The sequence below is a fragment of the Aulostomus chinensis genome, chromosome 2 (assembly GCF_037954235.1).
Source record: "Aulostomus chinensis isolate RoL2024-O1b breed Wild chromosome 2, RoL_Achi_v1.0, whole genome shotgun sequence".
Taxonomy (NCBI): domain Eukaryota; kingdom Metazoa; phylum Chordata; class Actinopteri; order Syngnathiformes; family Aulostomidae; genus Aulostomus; species Aulostomus chinensis.
The window spans coordinates 16,651,697-16,669,541 of NC_141321.1; the positions used below are offsets into that span (position 1 = coordinate 16,651,697).

A 17,845-nucleotide genomic window follows, 5' to 3' on the forward strand; every position below is an offset into this window, starting at 1 on the left:
GTCAGTTACCAGTCTGCCCATATCTTATTAGTAACAGTCGTACTAATTATTCATCACTGTATCAGAAGTCTGCATTTACAACTTTGACATGTGATTTGGCAGGGCTTGCCTGGAATAAATTTACTAGAAGGGGCAGAGTCTGAGAGACGGCTCCATAGTTTCTAAATCTCTGTACACCAACAGATACAGTAAAACAAAGCAATCCGGCTTACCATCAAACTTTTTATGCCTTGAGACAAACGTCGTCCTCATATTGTGGCTGCTTTCCTCAACCAAGTTCTCGAACTCCAGTTTGCTCTGCTGGCTGAGTTTGTCTTCCATGTCTGATGTGCAGCAGGTGTATCCCTGAGGACAGACTCGCAGGTGCTCACCTAAGGGAGACAGAGACACAGCGCTCAGTTTTTACACACTTCACTGCCACAAGTTTTGGTTTTTCAAAAGGCTGAGCTGAGTCTTTGATCACAGCTGTCTGTAATTTTGTGACTCTCATCCTTGATGCTATCAAAGGGGGACAGACTGTAACAAATGGCTGAGGATAATATTTGTTGGTAGCCTGCTTTCATTTCAAACAGTGCAATAGAGCAGTTCATACACCTCGTGCAGGATTTTACTGTCCAGAACAGCAGTAATGCCAGCTGAGTTTGTGTTTGTGTGACAGTGGTAAAATATTAAATGCAAAATCACATAGAATCACATCTATAGGCTGGGTTCAGACCAAATCAGCAGCCACAATGCAGGTTTTCGCATGAATTTGAAAATCGGTAATGACTTTCCTTTTGGGTAAACAGATTCAACGCAGTGCAAACTGATGTCATCCTTCAGGGGCCAGTCATCTGCGCTGGAGATCAGACCAGAAGAAGAAAAATGATGATTCTCTCCTTGAATGGTTTATTCCATATAACATTGCCCAGTTTCGATGTCTGGGTCCGGCGAGCAAAACTGCGTTAGCATAACCTTCCTTCAGTTTGTGGCCATTTGTTTTGAGTTAGAGGAGAGGAAATTGTTTGCTCTGGTGTTAAGAAACTTCACAACATACGTCACTCTAACAGGCCACATAGTGTAGTGACATACCTCCTACATACGCTGTTATTATGATCAGTTATTCAAAATTTCAGAATAAACTTTTTACAGCACAACTATTCTGCTTCAAATATTATCCTACACAATAAAAGTTTCGTCAAAACAAAAATCCCATCCAGAATCTAATCACATTGTCGAAGTGAAGTTTTTGGTATCAGGCCACATAGAGAGGCTGTTTGTTATAGCTATGATTCCACTACAGTTAATTCTGATTCATTACAATTACAAGAACAGCAAAGCCACTGTCTTAAAAAACAAAAAACAAAAAAAACAAAACCTTGATATTTTTGCATCATTTATTCAACATTTGAGAGCTCTCCCATGAGGACAATTAAACTAATATCTGGTCCTAAAAAGTGTGCAAGTTAGATGTTAAACTTGAACAAGTGTACAAAAGTATTGGTGGCAGGTAGTTAATAATTTCAGACCCTTCTGAAGAGTTCTCCAGAGTGTTGTGGGCATCATTGGACATTGTGAGAATATGGAAATAGATTTCTCCTTCACCTTGAGGAGTTTTATGTTGGCTTATTGGATTATTTTCAGTGTGAAAGTGTGTAAAAAATGATAGGTGACTCAGAAATCATGGGGGAAATTATTCAGAAGAGGAAAAGAAAATTGAACTCTTCAGCTATAATGCAAAACACTACCCAACCGAGAGCAGGCTAAACCCATCCTGCACGGACTCGAGAGCACGGTGATGGCAGCATCAGCAGGCAGCAGAGCTTTCAGGGATGTTGCAGTGACATGTAAGATTAGAGGCAATGATTAATACTTTTATTTGTGCATGACTGGACTACTGTGATGGTCTTTCGGCAGACTCAATTCAATGGAATCAGACTCTGTAGCAACAAGATTAAAAACAAAGCAAAACAAAACAAACCAAAAAGAGAACACCTTAGCCAAATTGTAATGACCTTAATATAAACTGGCTGCCAATATATTTTAGGATCGATTCTAAGATTTTACTGATAACTTTTAAAGCCATTGAGGCCTTGGCCCCTGCTCTCCTAACCAGTGTGCAGCCTGAGATCCTCAGGCAGGAACCTACTGAATGTTCCCTCCTCTCCATTAAAGACTAAAGGGGACTGAGCGCCTGCTGTTCAGGCTCCTCAGCAGTGGAACGAGCTGCCTGAGGAGCTCTGGCAGGCCACAGTCACGTTGTCCTTTAACTCACTTTTGAAGACCCACTTCTATCAAAAATATACTTGATGTTTTATTAATGACTTTCAATCACCAACTGTTACAAGTTGATTTTCCTCTTTTTTGCTCTTTTTTTGTTTCTCATTTGTTGTTTTCTATGTGTTAAGCACTTTGTGACACTGTGTGCCATACAAAGGAACTTTGCTATTATATATACATATAAATATACTGTACATATATATATATATATATATATATATATACTGTACATACACACAAACACACACACACACACACATATATATATATATATATATATATATATATATATATATATATACTGTACATACACACACAAACACACACACACATATATATATATATATATATATATATATATGCATGCTAATGGCAGGAGCTAGAGAGTCAGACTTGTGGAACCGACCTGTAGGTTGTCTAGAACGAGCTGACACCACAAAGGGTTTGAGTCCATTAGTCTGTGACAGGGCATCATAATGGGGTTGGGATTCAGAGGGGCACGTTTTTTTTTAGTCTCTTCATCAAATCTGGCACTTTTTCCCTCTTAGTCAGCTAAATTGTATAGAAACCAATTGTTTTGAAAAGAATAGTCCAAATGAATAACTGATTGTTGTTTACAATGTCCATTGGCATTAATGTACAGAGTCTGGTTACAAAATATCAGTGTTTATCACTTTGGAAATGTATCACATTAAAGTGGACAGCACCAAGTATTTACAAGGGATTATGAAACACGAGAAACAGCAGAGTTAGTTAGAAAGCAAGTCAGAGGATATGAAAATACATCGGATCACCATACTGGTCAAGCAGCCACCTGACAGGGCTGGTCTGCTCTGACACTGCTGCTACTGTCAGGGATTCTTCATGGTCACAAATGTTCTCGAGCTCCACTGTTTTATTTCTGATGGTAAATAAACTGGTTTTGTCTTTGACGTTGTGTTGAAATACCGAACAAGTCATCAGCACAGCGTCACAGCCAGCCATGTACTGCTCGATTACAGTCTATTATCCCTGACTCGTCATTCTTCTTTCACTGTCCTTGCGCAGCTGCTCAGTCCTCTTTTATCTCAGAGGCCTTTCTTTTCAATGTCTGCATAATTGTAAATATCACTTTTAATTAGCCTGATGGGAGCTTGCAGCATAGATACTCACCCTTGCTCTGCCTCTAACTGGTTATATCTCATTGTTTGGGTGTTGTTATGGTCAGATGGTAGGTTAAATATTTTTATATGTAGTCAGGGTCACAGAGCCAATTACAGGCAGAGTAAGGGAAGATAGTCAGAGAATAGTTTTTAATCAACTCTAATGACTAAACTATACATCCTGATTCTTTTACCAGCTAAAGAAAAATATTTCTAGAAACAACTTGCTCATATTTGCTGGATGTGTCAGAATGGCAGTGTTTGCAACAAGTTCTTCGTAAAAAAATCTGAATGAGATTCAGCTTGGTTTATGGCGGAATTAAGTCCATAAATCTTCCACTGAAGGCCACCACCTGCCATCATCCACAGACATGCCTCTGAAGCCTGGAAAGATACCTGGAGTATTTTTACATGCAACAGAAAATTAGCCTATTGACAACTGGACCAGATATAAATTAAATAAACATCCAAACTTAAAGACAGTCAGACCTGTTGCAACTATTGTTTTGCGAAGCAAAACGTAGCAATCCATTTTTAAAGTGCTCTGCTTCTGAATATTGAAGGCATTGTGTGTTTATTTTAGAGGAAATGCACTTCAGCATGTTCTATCAATAATTTTCAACTTAGCAGCAGGAGCTTAAAAGAAGGTCTTGAAGGGTTCCATCCTCGACTAGATGTCACTCAAAGGATAAGCCAGTGACTGGTGCTAAATAGATTCAGATCCAGAGACTTTTTGATGGATGCTGTAATGCAATACAGACACTGGCAGGCACACTGGCACACTCTGCATGCATATACAGTAAGCTATAGATGAAGGAGCTGTGCATGGGTAATGAAACATAGAGGAAGCAGCATGTACTTGTACGTGCTGGCACTCTCAAATGTGGTTAATCCTTAATCAGTCCTTTGAGAGACACCAAGCTACAGTAATGAGGTGCACCATCAACAGTTCAACACCAAGCCAGCGTCTCCAGAGAAATGCACATGCCTGATAGCCACTGAGACCAAACTCTCTAAAACAACAAAATAAGTCGCTAACGCCGGTTTGGGGACTGTTAAAGTTTTTTTTTGTTGTTGTTGTTGTTGTTTTTTGCCAGACACTTACAGATACAGTATGGGATATTTTAGCAGCACAAGAGCATTCTTTCATACGTCACACATTATTTCCGCTACGTGGAGCTGCAACACTGAAAATCTTGAAGACGGCACATGCCTGCTGAGAAAACAATGGTGGAATGCAGATCATGAGGTGAATGTTTTTCAGCATCTTGTTTTCAGTTTCTTGTGAAATAAAAAATACCTGCTTTTCAAAAAGAAACACACCCGCAACTGTTGGCTTCTTAAGTTCGGCATTACTTTTAGTTCATGGAAGAAATTATGTAATTAGAGTCTGTCACATTTTGTTTTTTTGAGGTTGTATATATTAGGAAGCACTGTGATCATTGAGGCGAGCGCGGATCATCATCTGGTGGCAGGCCTCAGCCGGCTGATAAATGTCAAAGACAACACCTCCATTCAGCTTTTTGGACTGTGTTTTTCTATGCATCTACATTTGCTGTCATATGAAAAAAAATGTAAGGGTTTGGAACACAATATAGTTTATTGGTGTGATGATGGATAACTTAAGAAAAATTTAATTTTCTCAAAGCATTAGGGAGCTGTGAAACTCAGAGGTAATTCCGTTCCAGTTCTAAGTTTCCATTGATGCAATAAATTGACCTAACCTGTCAAAGTAGGTGGAGTACTACTGGCCATGAAAGGTTGGAGGAAGAAGGAATCAATAAAAGCAGAAGTGTCCTTAAATGTAAATGACAGTGGAAAGGAAAGCCTGGAGCTTTTATTTGTCATAGGTTGTGCACCACTATTCAACTTTCAATCTTGGTTTGTATTAATATGACATATCAGCTACATTTACCATGTGTATTACAGCAGGACGACTGCAATAGAGCGAGTGAAAACTTAAAGCAGGTGAGTTTAATGGACTCTATTTTTTATGTGGCGCTTTTCTACCTTAGCGGCACTCAAAGCGCTTCACAGTGTCATCTCATTCACCCATTCACACACACACACTCACACACTGATGGCGGAGGCTGCCGTCCAAGGCACCAACCTACTCATCAGGAGCAATTATGGTTCAGTATCTTGCTCAAGGACACTTCGACGTGGTCACCGGGGTCGAGAATCGAACCAGCGACCCTTCGGTTGCTAGACGGCCACTCTACCCCTGAGCCACGCCGACCAGATTTATTACGATGTGACTGAATTTATCATGCAAAATCGTCTTCAGTTTTCAGGCTGCTTTCTTAAACAAAGAAGTCATCAGTTTTATTAAAATATTTGAATGAGGCCTGTCAATATATGAAATAAAAATGTAAAAAATTGCTTTGCTTCAACAGGAATCCATGCAACGCTGTCATAATAAACATTCCTCAGGAATAGAGAAAATGTGTCATCAATGTTAACCCCACAGAGGAGATATTCTAGAATTTTGCCTGCAGTATTTCATGTCCCCCCCCCCCCCCAAGTGGTTTTGCTGTAGGCTACCAGAAAACGCTATTTGCTTGACTGCTGTAAATTTGTAGCCTAGATAAGGACTAATAAAGTTAAATAAGAGACAGGAAATGTAAGTTAATCAACCACATTTTTACAGTTCAAGCATTGAGTGGTATAAACTGATTCAGCAAAAACAAACAAACAAACAACACAACAAGCTCAAGATCACTGCTGTTTGATTTCAGCCACAAAGAATAACAGAGATCCTCAGTGAAGCATTGAACAGCCCATGTATAAATTCTAATTATTCTGATCTTGTTGTCATGGAGTAATGGAAAATATCGGTCACTTATATTCAATTGTTCTTCCTTTTTAAACCAGCAAACGGCAACAGCAAGGCACTTTTTTTGCTTTTCCTTTTCATCAGAACAAATTCTCACAGAAAAAATGAAATTCCATTCTCAAATGTGTGAAGGGAAAATTACATATATATAATCTTAGAATGTTAAACAGAGGCACTTGGACTTCAAAGTAAAAGTTGAGCAGTTAAACAGTTGTGTCGCATGTTGCGGTAGGGGCCAATTTACAGAGCGCTAATACTGAAACACTGTGGCGAGACGCAGGTTTGCAGCACGTGCGGGTAACTGGACCACAAAAAAGCATTTTGCAAAAAAGCTGTAATGTGACGGAACACTGGCACTTTTATTGAATGAAGACATGCATGGAATTGTTTTTCTAACATCAATGTGTCCTTTTGTATTGGAATTAAAGAATTTGGGTGATTGAAATGCTAACATTCCATAGCTGTCATAGTTGAGTTACCTGGAGAAATGAGTGGCCACACATTCATGCTGCAAACAATTGTGTGTGCGTTTAACCATGCAAATATTTTCATTATATTTGCCAGAAAGCCCAAAGGAAGTCTGCATGAGGTGTCAATCATTAATGTTGTGCAGCACAGGTGATTTATGTCAACACGTAGCTTACAGTCACTATAAATATGAATAAATAAATTCTCAGCCCATGTGTCATTGAATTTTTTAATATTTTAGACGGGCACAAAAAGTAGGGGTACCTGATTCCATGACTAGGGCTTTGTACAGATACTTTCCTAAACAGCAGAAATGTCAAAATTACCCGAAAAAGGTTCGCTAGTTAATTTTTCAAAAGAAAAACAGTGCCTGCCTTTGTGAGCTTGGGAAGAATTGTCTCCTAGTCTAAATGTGATTTTGACTCACTAGACCATATTTGTCCAGTTCTACTTGGTTGATCTGCACTCAAGATGGAATTTGAAACCCAGCTGTCAATACACTGCATGCTTGCAAGCTCACTGTTGTCTTCAAACTCTGTCAGGCTGAGTTAAACGTACAAGATTCAATACCAACAGGACCATAAAAGATGGAGACATCGATGACTACACAGTGGATAGCTGTCGATTCCTTTCTGGATAGTAACCACAATCCTGCTCAAATATATAGCCAAAGATTCACTAATATGAATCCTATGAGTTGTGAGTCTATCTGTGACAAATGCTTCAACGGATGTTAAAGCAGTAAAGTTGTTAAAGTGAAAGATGAGGGGTCTTATTCTTATGGCAGCGTAATGGACAGCTCAAGCATTGCTCCGGCAGTTTGGATTTTACTGATCTTGATATACGCTCTGCACATTCACAAGGATCTTATCAACAAGATCAAACCAACAACAAAAGCACATTCAGTTAATGTCTGTATCCAGAGCTGCTTCACACGCTGTAAAAAGCTGCTCTGCTGGTTCATTAAGACGAAGCAGCCGTCTGAGGGCAGCGAGACAGATATGTTGGCAAATCAGCTTCTGATTAGAAGAAGTGATGTGTCATTTCATGTAGCTGTCCATTATGCTCATTAAATCAGGTGCAACTGACAAACTGGCTATGACAAAACAATCTCACACAAACATATGCACACACTCACATAAACGCGCGCGCGCGCACACACACACACACACACACAGATGGGACAGGTACGTTATGACTCGTTATTCCCCGTTTTACGCCACAGACGTTGGGTAACCACTGCTCATCATAGCCTCCTCTGTCTTTGGAGCAAAGTATTTTATATTTAAGTTTTACATTTCTTAGAAGTTCAGTCCATAAATTGCTAAACATTTTCATGATTTATGCAGGTCTATTCTCAGTGTACTGTTAACATCGAGAATCTTTTTGTCCTCTGGGTGCATGTGTGTGGTGCTGTGAGTTACCACAGTCTACACTGTAAAATGAGATTCCAGGGGAAGCATCTATCCAACCACAGAGTTTGTACAAGCCACACCAAGGTTGTTGCACGATTAAAACAGTAAATATATTAAAATGTATAAAATGTAACCTTTGTCACACCCAGCTGCTCTACATGATTCAGTCTAATTCTACCTGTCTGATTGGAGTACAAATGTGAGAGAATTCACTGTGAAGCTTTCCAAAATGGTCTTGTTTGTGCTGTATGATGAGGCCAAGTTGCACAGTTCTCCCACTGATCCAATCAACATATCTGTAATGAACTGTGAGGTTTGAGAAATTTCTCTTCTTCCCAGTTCGTTTCCTACAGAGGGACTTCGATTCCCTGCTCTGATCTGCTTGACCTTTAAAGTTATGTGCGTCCACTTTCAAATACATTATAAAACAGATTGGCTCCAAACAAGGTTTCCAAGTCAAAGTGTCATTAATTGGGAATTGTTGTTCCCAAATGGTGGAATGAACTACTCAACTTCATACGATCTACAGAGTTCCTTTCTACTTTGAAGAGACATTTGAAGACTCAACTGCTCAGGGAACACTTGAATCTGACCCTTCTCCTCTGTGTCCTCAGGGGTAGAATGAGTCAGAGGTTTTAAGACCCAGCTCTTAGTGAATACTTAGCACTGACAATGTTGAATATTGAATGTGTTGAATGTTGACAGATATTGTTGATGCTGAATTTTTGGTTGTGGTCAGTTGTGGTTAAATTATATTCAGAAAAAAACAACAACAACTGCCACTTCTGCCACTAGAAGGCAGCACCTGCGACCAATCAAACTTGAAGCACTTTGTTGTACTTAATAAGACTTGACTCCAGTCTAAATTCTTGTTGGTGTTGGACAATTTTGTGTCCGCCAAATGAAATTGTATAATTGTAGAAGTGTAAATTGTAGACAGGCCCTCCCTGATTGGCTGCAGCAGGCAACAGCAAACCACTTTAACCACACCCCTTTTCTTTTGTAGATTTTAGTAATTCTTCAAAAAAAAAACTGATGTGATGAAATAGGAGGGTTTTTTTTGCTGCACCCTCCCACTCACACCAGTACCCATCATCAAGAACAACAATTCCATCCTATTAATTAATGAGAAGTTCTATCTTGTAGCCCCTGTAAGCTTACACTAAATGATTTGACCAGTTATAGTTAAACTGTTACATAAATATATTATACTTCACTATACTATACTAAGGATTTAAACAAATATGTCCCCCTTCCTTACTTCGACAATATGAGGATGTTTATTTTAAAATTCTCAGCCTGTAGCATCGTTTGTCGAGACTGAAAAGTGATTTTTCAGCTCTGCAAAGCAAGTTTAAATACACCTTTGCTAATTAGTAGAGCCTTCCTGTTGCTGTATGTTTGCATAAATGTGAGAAGTGGTAATGGATTTCGACAAAGCAGACAGATAAGTGGAGCATGGGGGGGGGGGTGTACTGTTTTTGTCACTACCATTACTGATGGCTGCAGGTGAAGAGGGGCAGTGGGAAGTTGGTCACATTCCCAAAGCACATCCATGGCATCTGCTAAAATGGCTTGCCAAATCAGTGCGCGGCCACATTTTTCACTGTTGCTGAACATTTGCACATTTATTCAACAACCCAGAGTGGGTCTGCATGTTTGAGTTATACCAGTCTGCGGTGTGAAATGTGTTCTGTCAGCTTATATTTCTAACGATACTACAGGCAAAAGATAAGTGAGAGTTTGTTTTACCTGAGTGAAGGGGAAACAAATACTGCATGTAAGCCTTTACCAGGGTGACGACACTGACAGAAGAGCTAATATACTGAAGGAAGATAAGTCATATCAGGTATTTCACACACAAAAAAGTTTGCTTGCCTTCAGATGTTAGACAACACAGATTTATCTTCAGCACTGGGTCTGGCACCCACATTCATGATTCATTAAATTCCTCTCCTGATCACACGTTCATGGATTTACAAACACACACCACAACAGAAAAGCATACCTGCAAATATCTGAGATCATTTACCTTCCAGTTTATCTATAAATAGGGGATGTTCCTTAAAAGCATAGGTAAAGAGCTTAATTTGATACACTTATACGAGTCCATCTGGCTAATGTAGCACTGTCCTCGCAGCTGCCTCGACCACAGCTGTCAGACAGGACTGCATCACATCTTTCAGAATGAGCTCATCACAGATTTAAGAAGGCACAGTAATCAGGGACAAATCGAAATCTTCTTTTGGGATTTTACAGTGAAATGTTTTGCTTGTATTATCTGGGTCCTAATCAAAAGGGCATTCGAAAAATTGTTCGCCTTTCAAATGCAATCACACCATTGATTTTTTTTCTGTTTCTTTGATGTGCAGATGTGCTTGGCTCCTCTGGATTAGCGTCTTCACAAGCTGAAAATCATGATTGAAGCCAATAGCATTGTAATTAGATAAAATTGCTGACTACAGTTCAACTCTGAGAGCGCCAACATAGGCCAGATCAGCACTGATGAATGACCGCCAAAATGATGACCATGCCCATTGGGTACATGCAATCAGCCATATAAACACAGAATAACAAATTCTACATTAATGGATTAATGTGAAACTTATTTTTTGAACCAGCCGGACGCTCTGATCTGCAAAATAAAAAAGAAACTCAGGGGATACATGGGACACTGGAGGCAAAAGGATGGACACGGAGATTAAAGAACTGACATCATGTGATTTATTCCAGAGATGCCACGCATTTGGCCTCTGTTGCCTTTGGTTTCAGGTCCCTTGATGTTTAAGAGCCGTGTACGCTGCATATTTGAGGTTTCTTATGCTTCCTTTCTAATAGTGGCTCATTAAAATTGGCAGTGCAGTTTATTAGGATCCATGTGATGTTAATGGTCAAGCATTGAAGCACACACCCCACTAGCATGTAACAGAAACACATCGAACAAGACAGATGTTCAGCTTGTGATTTGATGATACATTGGTCTGTAGGCGGATCATTTCCGAATCATTACCAAATGTTGCAAACATACAATATTACATTCATAAAATGTATTTTATTTAATATATATTTAATACTTCAGAAAAAGTAAAAAACTAGAAACACTGTATCGTATAACACGTGCCTGTTTACACTGACCTTAACCTTTGACCACCTGGGTCTTTACCACCAGATTTTTGCACCAAATTTAAAGAAATATTCCTAAACAGTGGGAGAGGAGACAAGGGGGACCACCATCCCCAACTGTAGCATGGTTTGCCACATGCCAGTCAGAGTCCCAGTTAAGAAGCAATGAGCAGCTGCCGTGTGGATTGGAGAGATTGGGAATCTGGTGGTGCATTGGAGCCCTGACAGAGTTTTTGAATGGACAGCCATGTTACAGCTGGACTAAAACCTTCACTTGGAGAGGCTCTCCTGGTATGTGTTGCTATTATTGTTATTATTATTATTATTATTATTATTATTAGTAGTAGTAGTAGTAGTAGTAGTAGTGAGTGGTAGCAGCTCTGCTTAAGTCATGGTTAACATGCCTCATGCCTCAACATCATTCACTTCATTTACTCTGATATGGTAATTAGAAGCTGATATACACAAATAATTATGCAGGAAGACATTCAAAGATATAAAGTCAAATGTATTTAAGAATAGTACAGTTATATGTCAATATCAAAATAGTTACCTGCTAAAAATGAAATATATCAGTGTCACATTAAGGGGAAAATAGCCTGATAATAATGAGGTAATGCCATTTTTTTTAAGCAATATGATAGAATTTTATCAGTATAATACCATGAATATGACTAAATTCTTATCTCTTTTGAGCTGCCTGTTACACAACTGTTATCATGTTATTACCAACCTATAAAGTTCAACCACTCCCCCCATTCTCCCCCGGTTACACATAATAAAGTATGTACTTTAGCAAAGAAAAAGAAAAAGCACTGCATGAGAATAATATACCAAATAGTGTCTGTGATTGAGAGTAAAGCACAAAAAGCTACCCTGAGTTGAGCCCTTTCTAATTTTTTAATTCTTTGTGTTATCGAAGAAATGTTCTGCCAAAACCAAATGTGATGCCTCAAGCATAACTAACATCTGGGGTTGAGAGCACCAAGTGGTACGCTAGCATGCTTACTACATTGAAGCAACTAACATGCTTTTTTCCCCTTTTGAAAGAAATGAAATAACATTATGGGTGGAATCAAAAATGTAATTTTAATCAAAAGCAAAAATCCTTTTTTAAATAAGAATATTAATTTTACAGTGGACAGTATATTGACATGAAGTCCGAATGCGTGTTTTGCACCAGAGAGCTGCCTGAGCCTCTGCTAAATAGCAACCAGCAGGTGGGTCTTTATATGGTGTTGAAGGTAAAGGATCTCGATAGTCGAAGGTTGCCGAGTTGATTGGTCTCGGTCACTTTGCCAACTCACGATAAGCCTTCAAAGGGGGAGGATAAGGCTTCAAAGCTGAGGTTGATGCCCTGAGGCTTCCCCTTCAACATGGCAGAGCTGGTAAAGTCAGGATTAAATGCAATAATCATTATGAAACAAAGAGTGTAAACCCATATTCCTCACCATATGACTAACTGCTCCATCTCTGACATGTTGGCTTAATGCACTATAGCTAAACAGCAAGGAAACTGAAATCCTTTTGAAGGTGGAATGAATAAAAAAAAAAATGAAACAAACAAAAGTGTTCCAGTCCGATAACAGCACCACTGCTCAAGACAAAAACGGACTCAGATTTGTCTTTTGTCCACGGACGCATAAAATAAGTACGACTGCGATATCATCTTGTGCATAGTTTGAATTCTAACTCTTTAATGCCAGATTTCTTTTAATATTTATAAATATAAACATAAATGACAAATGTCAAACACGTATAAGTGCAGCTGTGTTAAAAAAAAAAAAGAGTATATGAGCATATGATGCCAGACAATGTGATTATCTCCCAAAAGGATTCATTAGTCTACCTGGCCAAAGGGCAAACTGCATACGGACCATGCCATCTGGTACATCCCTTGACCACTCTTGGCAGCTTTTATAAAGTGAGGACATTCTCTCCAAAACAGCATGCCAAATAAGCCAACAGTTCGTCGAGCCAGGAGAGGAAAATTTGTCACTCACCCACACTGAAATTCTTTAAAAATTTGTTGTTATACGCTCATTGAAATGAATTTCTAAGTTTTATCAAGTTGTCTTTTCATTTAAAAGAGCAGTTGAGTTTACTACAAGTATACGTCCTTCAAGTCTTGCTGAAAGGTTTTCACTTTACCCTCACATTAAAAAGGTTGTTAAAGTTTTTTGTTTTGGTTTTTTGCCGGAGGACCTCCCAGTTTGATACTCTGGAAGGGAATTAGAAATTTTCCAAATTCTTCAGAAGATCAGATACCATGAGGGTTATAAGTTTAGCAACACACACACACACACACACACACACACACACACACACACACACACACACACACACACCTTTTCACAAATGCAACTATTGTTATTTCATAAAGATTGACTGAGCAGTCAACCTATCAATCGGGGCCACCAGGCCAGGAGAAATGATAGCAGTAGGCTGATGTTACCGGTAGACATTCAGAAATGGAGCATCTGACACTCATTGTAAGAACCGATAAAGCAACAACAGATCAGAGGTATAAGGAGGCTGTTAAACACCCCCAGGTTTTCCTCCTGCACCAGCATTTTGACAAAACTAACTCATCTTTCAACAACCCCAAAATATTCAGTTGTATGAATACATAAGCAGGGGAAATGCCAAAAAAAAAGAACATGGCAAAAAAAGAAAATAAAAAACTGTGCTTTTTTTTTTTTTTAAAAAAGCAGCACTTCAATGTTGGGCATTTTCATCAAAACACTTTTTTCCAACAAATAAGCTGAGGAAACTGTTTTTTTTTTTTTTGACAAACATTTTCAAGCAGAACATCAACTTGCTGGTTTTGGCTTGGGGCCCTGCAGCACACAGTGAGGTCTCCTCACTTACATACAGGTGGCCCTCGTTGAAGTGATCTTTTTCTGTGCCCACACAAATTGTTCAATGGCTTAAATAGGTTTCCTCTTTGTTCATTGATTCATCAGTGCTCATGTCCCGCCTCACAAACTTCACACTTTCAGTCAGTGCTACTCCCCCAGTGAGAGCCTGGGGGAAAAAATAGAAATAACAGGCGTGGAGTGATGATGACGACAGTCTTATACTGTATTTGGGCTTTTCCAGTATGAAGGGCCTGTAAGGAGTGTGACATAATGTCCATCTACAGCACTCAGAAGTTTTTCCTCCAAGTGTACAGTAAACAGTGTTGGGCACGTTACTTTGAAAGTTATAATTAGTAGTATAGTAGTTACAAGTTACTTCTCCCAAAAAGTAACCGAGTTAGTAACTGAGTTACTCCACTATGAAAGGAATTAATTACCATGGAAAGTAAGTATTGCGTTACTCTTTTTTTCTTTTAAGTTTAAAAATGTTAAAGAATTTGTTTTATGTATTTAGAAAATGTCTTTCAGCACAGTGGAGCTGCTGCTCCTCTCCTCTGTATTTTGCCTACGAAGGCTCTGAAGGAGTCTGAATCAACTGCTGACAACAGCAGCATGTTTTCATCAACCTAACAGCCCCTCAGTTGTTAAGTTCTGTCTGTGTCACAAGTTTTTGTAGAAATCCTGCTGTGGCTGCTTGGACGGTGTGGCTCCGTGTCCTTCTATGTTAGCGGAGCTCACGTTAACAGCGCCTGCTTGCTACCACCATCAGCGGTGTCAACTGTGTTTCTGGCCACTAGTTTAGTAGAAGAAGAGTAGGGGCGTCGAGAAGCGCTTCATTGAATTGGAGTTGCTGACATTGGACGTTGACAGCCTCTTCACTCTCGCTCTGGGACGACATAACGTACACTCAACATGTACATTTTGACCTTTAACCTCCATGAAGTTACAATAGTGCCTAGAGTTCCATCTTGAAAATACTTTCTTTCCCTGCGACTCGCCGTCTCTGATAGTTTGTGTGTGTGCTGCTACGTGCTGGGTTCGTGAGTAAACACCCCCCCACCTGATGTCTCTGGTTGGCTCAACGTGAAATCTTTACTCTATCTTAGCCAATCATCATTAGGCGGTTATCTCGCCCCTCCCCTCCCCCCGCACCAAAGGAGAAAAAAAACACACATTTTCGGCTCCTGTATCTGTGTGAGCCGAGCCGGATGACAGCTTCAATGAGTTGCTTCAGTAACGCAGAGTAACGATGTGTTGGTAATGGTAACAGCGTTGTAACGATAGACAAAGTAATTAGTTAGATTACCCGTTACTGACAAAAGTAACGCTGTTAGCAGCGCTCGATCCTACATGTGTTGAAGCTGGTGAGATGGTGGTTTGTTACACCAAGTATCCCATGTTGCTGATGAAGAAAGGAAATGCTTCAGCTTTTTTTGGATGGGTTGTGTTGTGTTGTCTTTTCTCTATTTGACATGCAAACAATGGCGATTAGCTTCGTCTGACATGGATGTGATTCAAGGGGAAATATTTTACTGTGGAAGTTCAGCATGTCAAAATAGGAACATAAATATTTAGTGGGATTACAGGACAAGAAAATACTTCTGCTTTGAAGATGAAAAACCTAACCAGATACTCTGTAGCTGCATCTGTATGCTTTAAGAGACCATTCAAGTATTTTAGACCCCCTTTAGAGGAAAATGCCCTCCTTACCTGGGCGGCATGGCTCAGGGGTAGAGTGGCCGTCTAGCAACCGAAGGGTTGCTGGTTCGATCCTCGACCCCGTTGACCATGTCAAAGTGTCCTTGAGCAAGATACTGAACCCATAATTGCTCCTGATGAGCAGGTTGGCGCCTTGCATGGCAGCCTCCACCATCAGTGTGTGTGGTACCTGTTTTACCTGCGTGCGACTGCGGGCTTAAAGGTGTGAAAACATGATGCCAGCGGATAAAAATTTAGATGAGAATTTATTCTTCCACTATATTAGATCTTTCAACATTAAAATGAGAAGGTTTCCTGGGTTTCTCTATACCTGTTTTCAAAGGAGCTTTGGCTGACTTTAGAGTTTTATGTTAAACAATAGAACAAGTAAAAAAAAAGTTAAACTCTAATAAACTCTAAGTAAGAAGGGGAAACGAAGGGGCCGAGAACCGAAGCATGCAAAATTCAGAGGCCCTTCAGGTTGAAGGGGTTTGTTTAACGGTCTCTCAGTGTCAGGCTCTTCTTAGATGTGAGCGTGAACCACAAACAAATATGCCAGAACAGCTAAATGATAGTAGGCTACCTTCAATAAACATCCTGTAGTTGACAACCAGGAGATATGCATCAACTCAGATGTTTTTCTTGCGCCTGAACAAAAAATAAAATTATTATTGGAGGCACAAAATCAAAAATTATTAAAAAAAAGACTGCTTTACCATTTCAGCATTGCTCGTTTAAATGTCCATTTTTACCACAACAAAACACTTATACTGTAATTCAGAGATAATTTCTCACTCACTATCAAATGATAGTGAGCCAGTGACTTTGACAGCACATGTAGCGAAGGGTTGATGCATGTTTGAGGCTTGTGTAGTGTTTATGTGAGTACGGGAGAGATTAATAGCTTTTGGCTTCTCCTGTTGCAGAGATTTGTTTATTGCAAGGGTTTTCATGATAGAAAAGGGAAGTTCTAGGTCAGTTGTTGGGTACCTTATTTTGTGTTTTTCTCAAGTTCTGTCAGGATATAACACAGCAGTGAACAGTTATATTATCAAGCATTCCACAAATGTAACATTTATGATGGCATTTAAGTCTTGGCTCATTGTCAGTATCAAAGGATGCAGTGGTGTTGAGAATCATTTTGTGAAGGAACACAGTGCCGTGGCATCTTCCTCCTGTTCCCTCGGGATCTCGGGGGGGGGGGGGGGGGTAGAGAGGATATTGCCTCCTCTCTCCTCAAGAGTTCAGCTGCCACAAAGTACCAATGTGCAGAGACTCATTGCTATCGAATGAAGGCACAAGCAGAAACAGGTCCATGTTCTTGACCTTTAAATTCATCAAGTGTGCTGAAGGCAAGTCTTGTTTCGTTTGTGAGTCACCCGGTTTTCTTGATTTACCCCAAAATCTTTTACATACATCATTGTGCATGTTTTCATTCCAGCAAAATAATGTAACTAAAAGCTTTAGTCATTTTCTTGTTCGTTAGTGAAAATGTACCATTTTGTGATAGCTATAATCTAAAAGAATGAAATTGCTTCACATTTGTCTTCCCTTTTCTGCTTGGACAAAATGCTAAAATCAGCTACCCAGCATGCTAACCCTCGACTGTCTTTGGAAAGTTGATATCACCCCCCCCCCCCCCCCACACACACACACACACACACACACACACATCTCATTTGGACCATGACAATCTGTTCTTTATTTGGCCCCTCACATAAGGGGCCTTTTATCTAGCTGACATGACCCAGTTTAAAAGAGTTCAAACCAATCAAGTCACACAGAAAATTACATGTTGTTGAATGATGAAATACAGTATGAATGTTTTATGAAAGGGAAAAGTACCGTACAGTAAAAGCAAGAACTAATACATTTTATACAGGGATTATGTTCTTCTTAACCCAGTCATTGCTGACCTCACCTGACTGGCTGCATATGATGAGAAACCCATTGATATTAGTCTGAATTGATGATGTAAAAATTATATATATGAATTCTTAAGTTTTTTTGGTCTCAAATTTAGTGACACCAAAAACATCATTA

General features: G+C 39.5%; 1 protein-coding gene across 2 annotated transcripts in view; it reads right to left on the reverse strand.

Annotated features, from left to right (window-relative positions):
• The window catches only part of gpc6a (glypican 6a), a 145,437-nt gene that overhangs the window by 112,208 nt on the left and 15,384 nt on the right, over window positions 1–17,845 (reverse strand). For both annotated transcript variants that reach the window (XM_086181310.1, XM_086181303.1), the window contains exon 2: window positions 213–371. In XM_086181310.1, coding sequence (XP_086037436.1) covers window positions 213–371 — 159 coding nt within the window. The remainder of the gene's footprint in view (window positions 1–212; window positions 372–17,845) is intronic.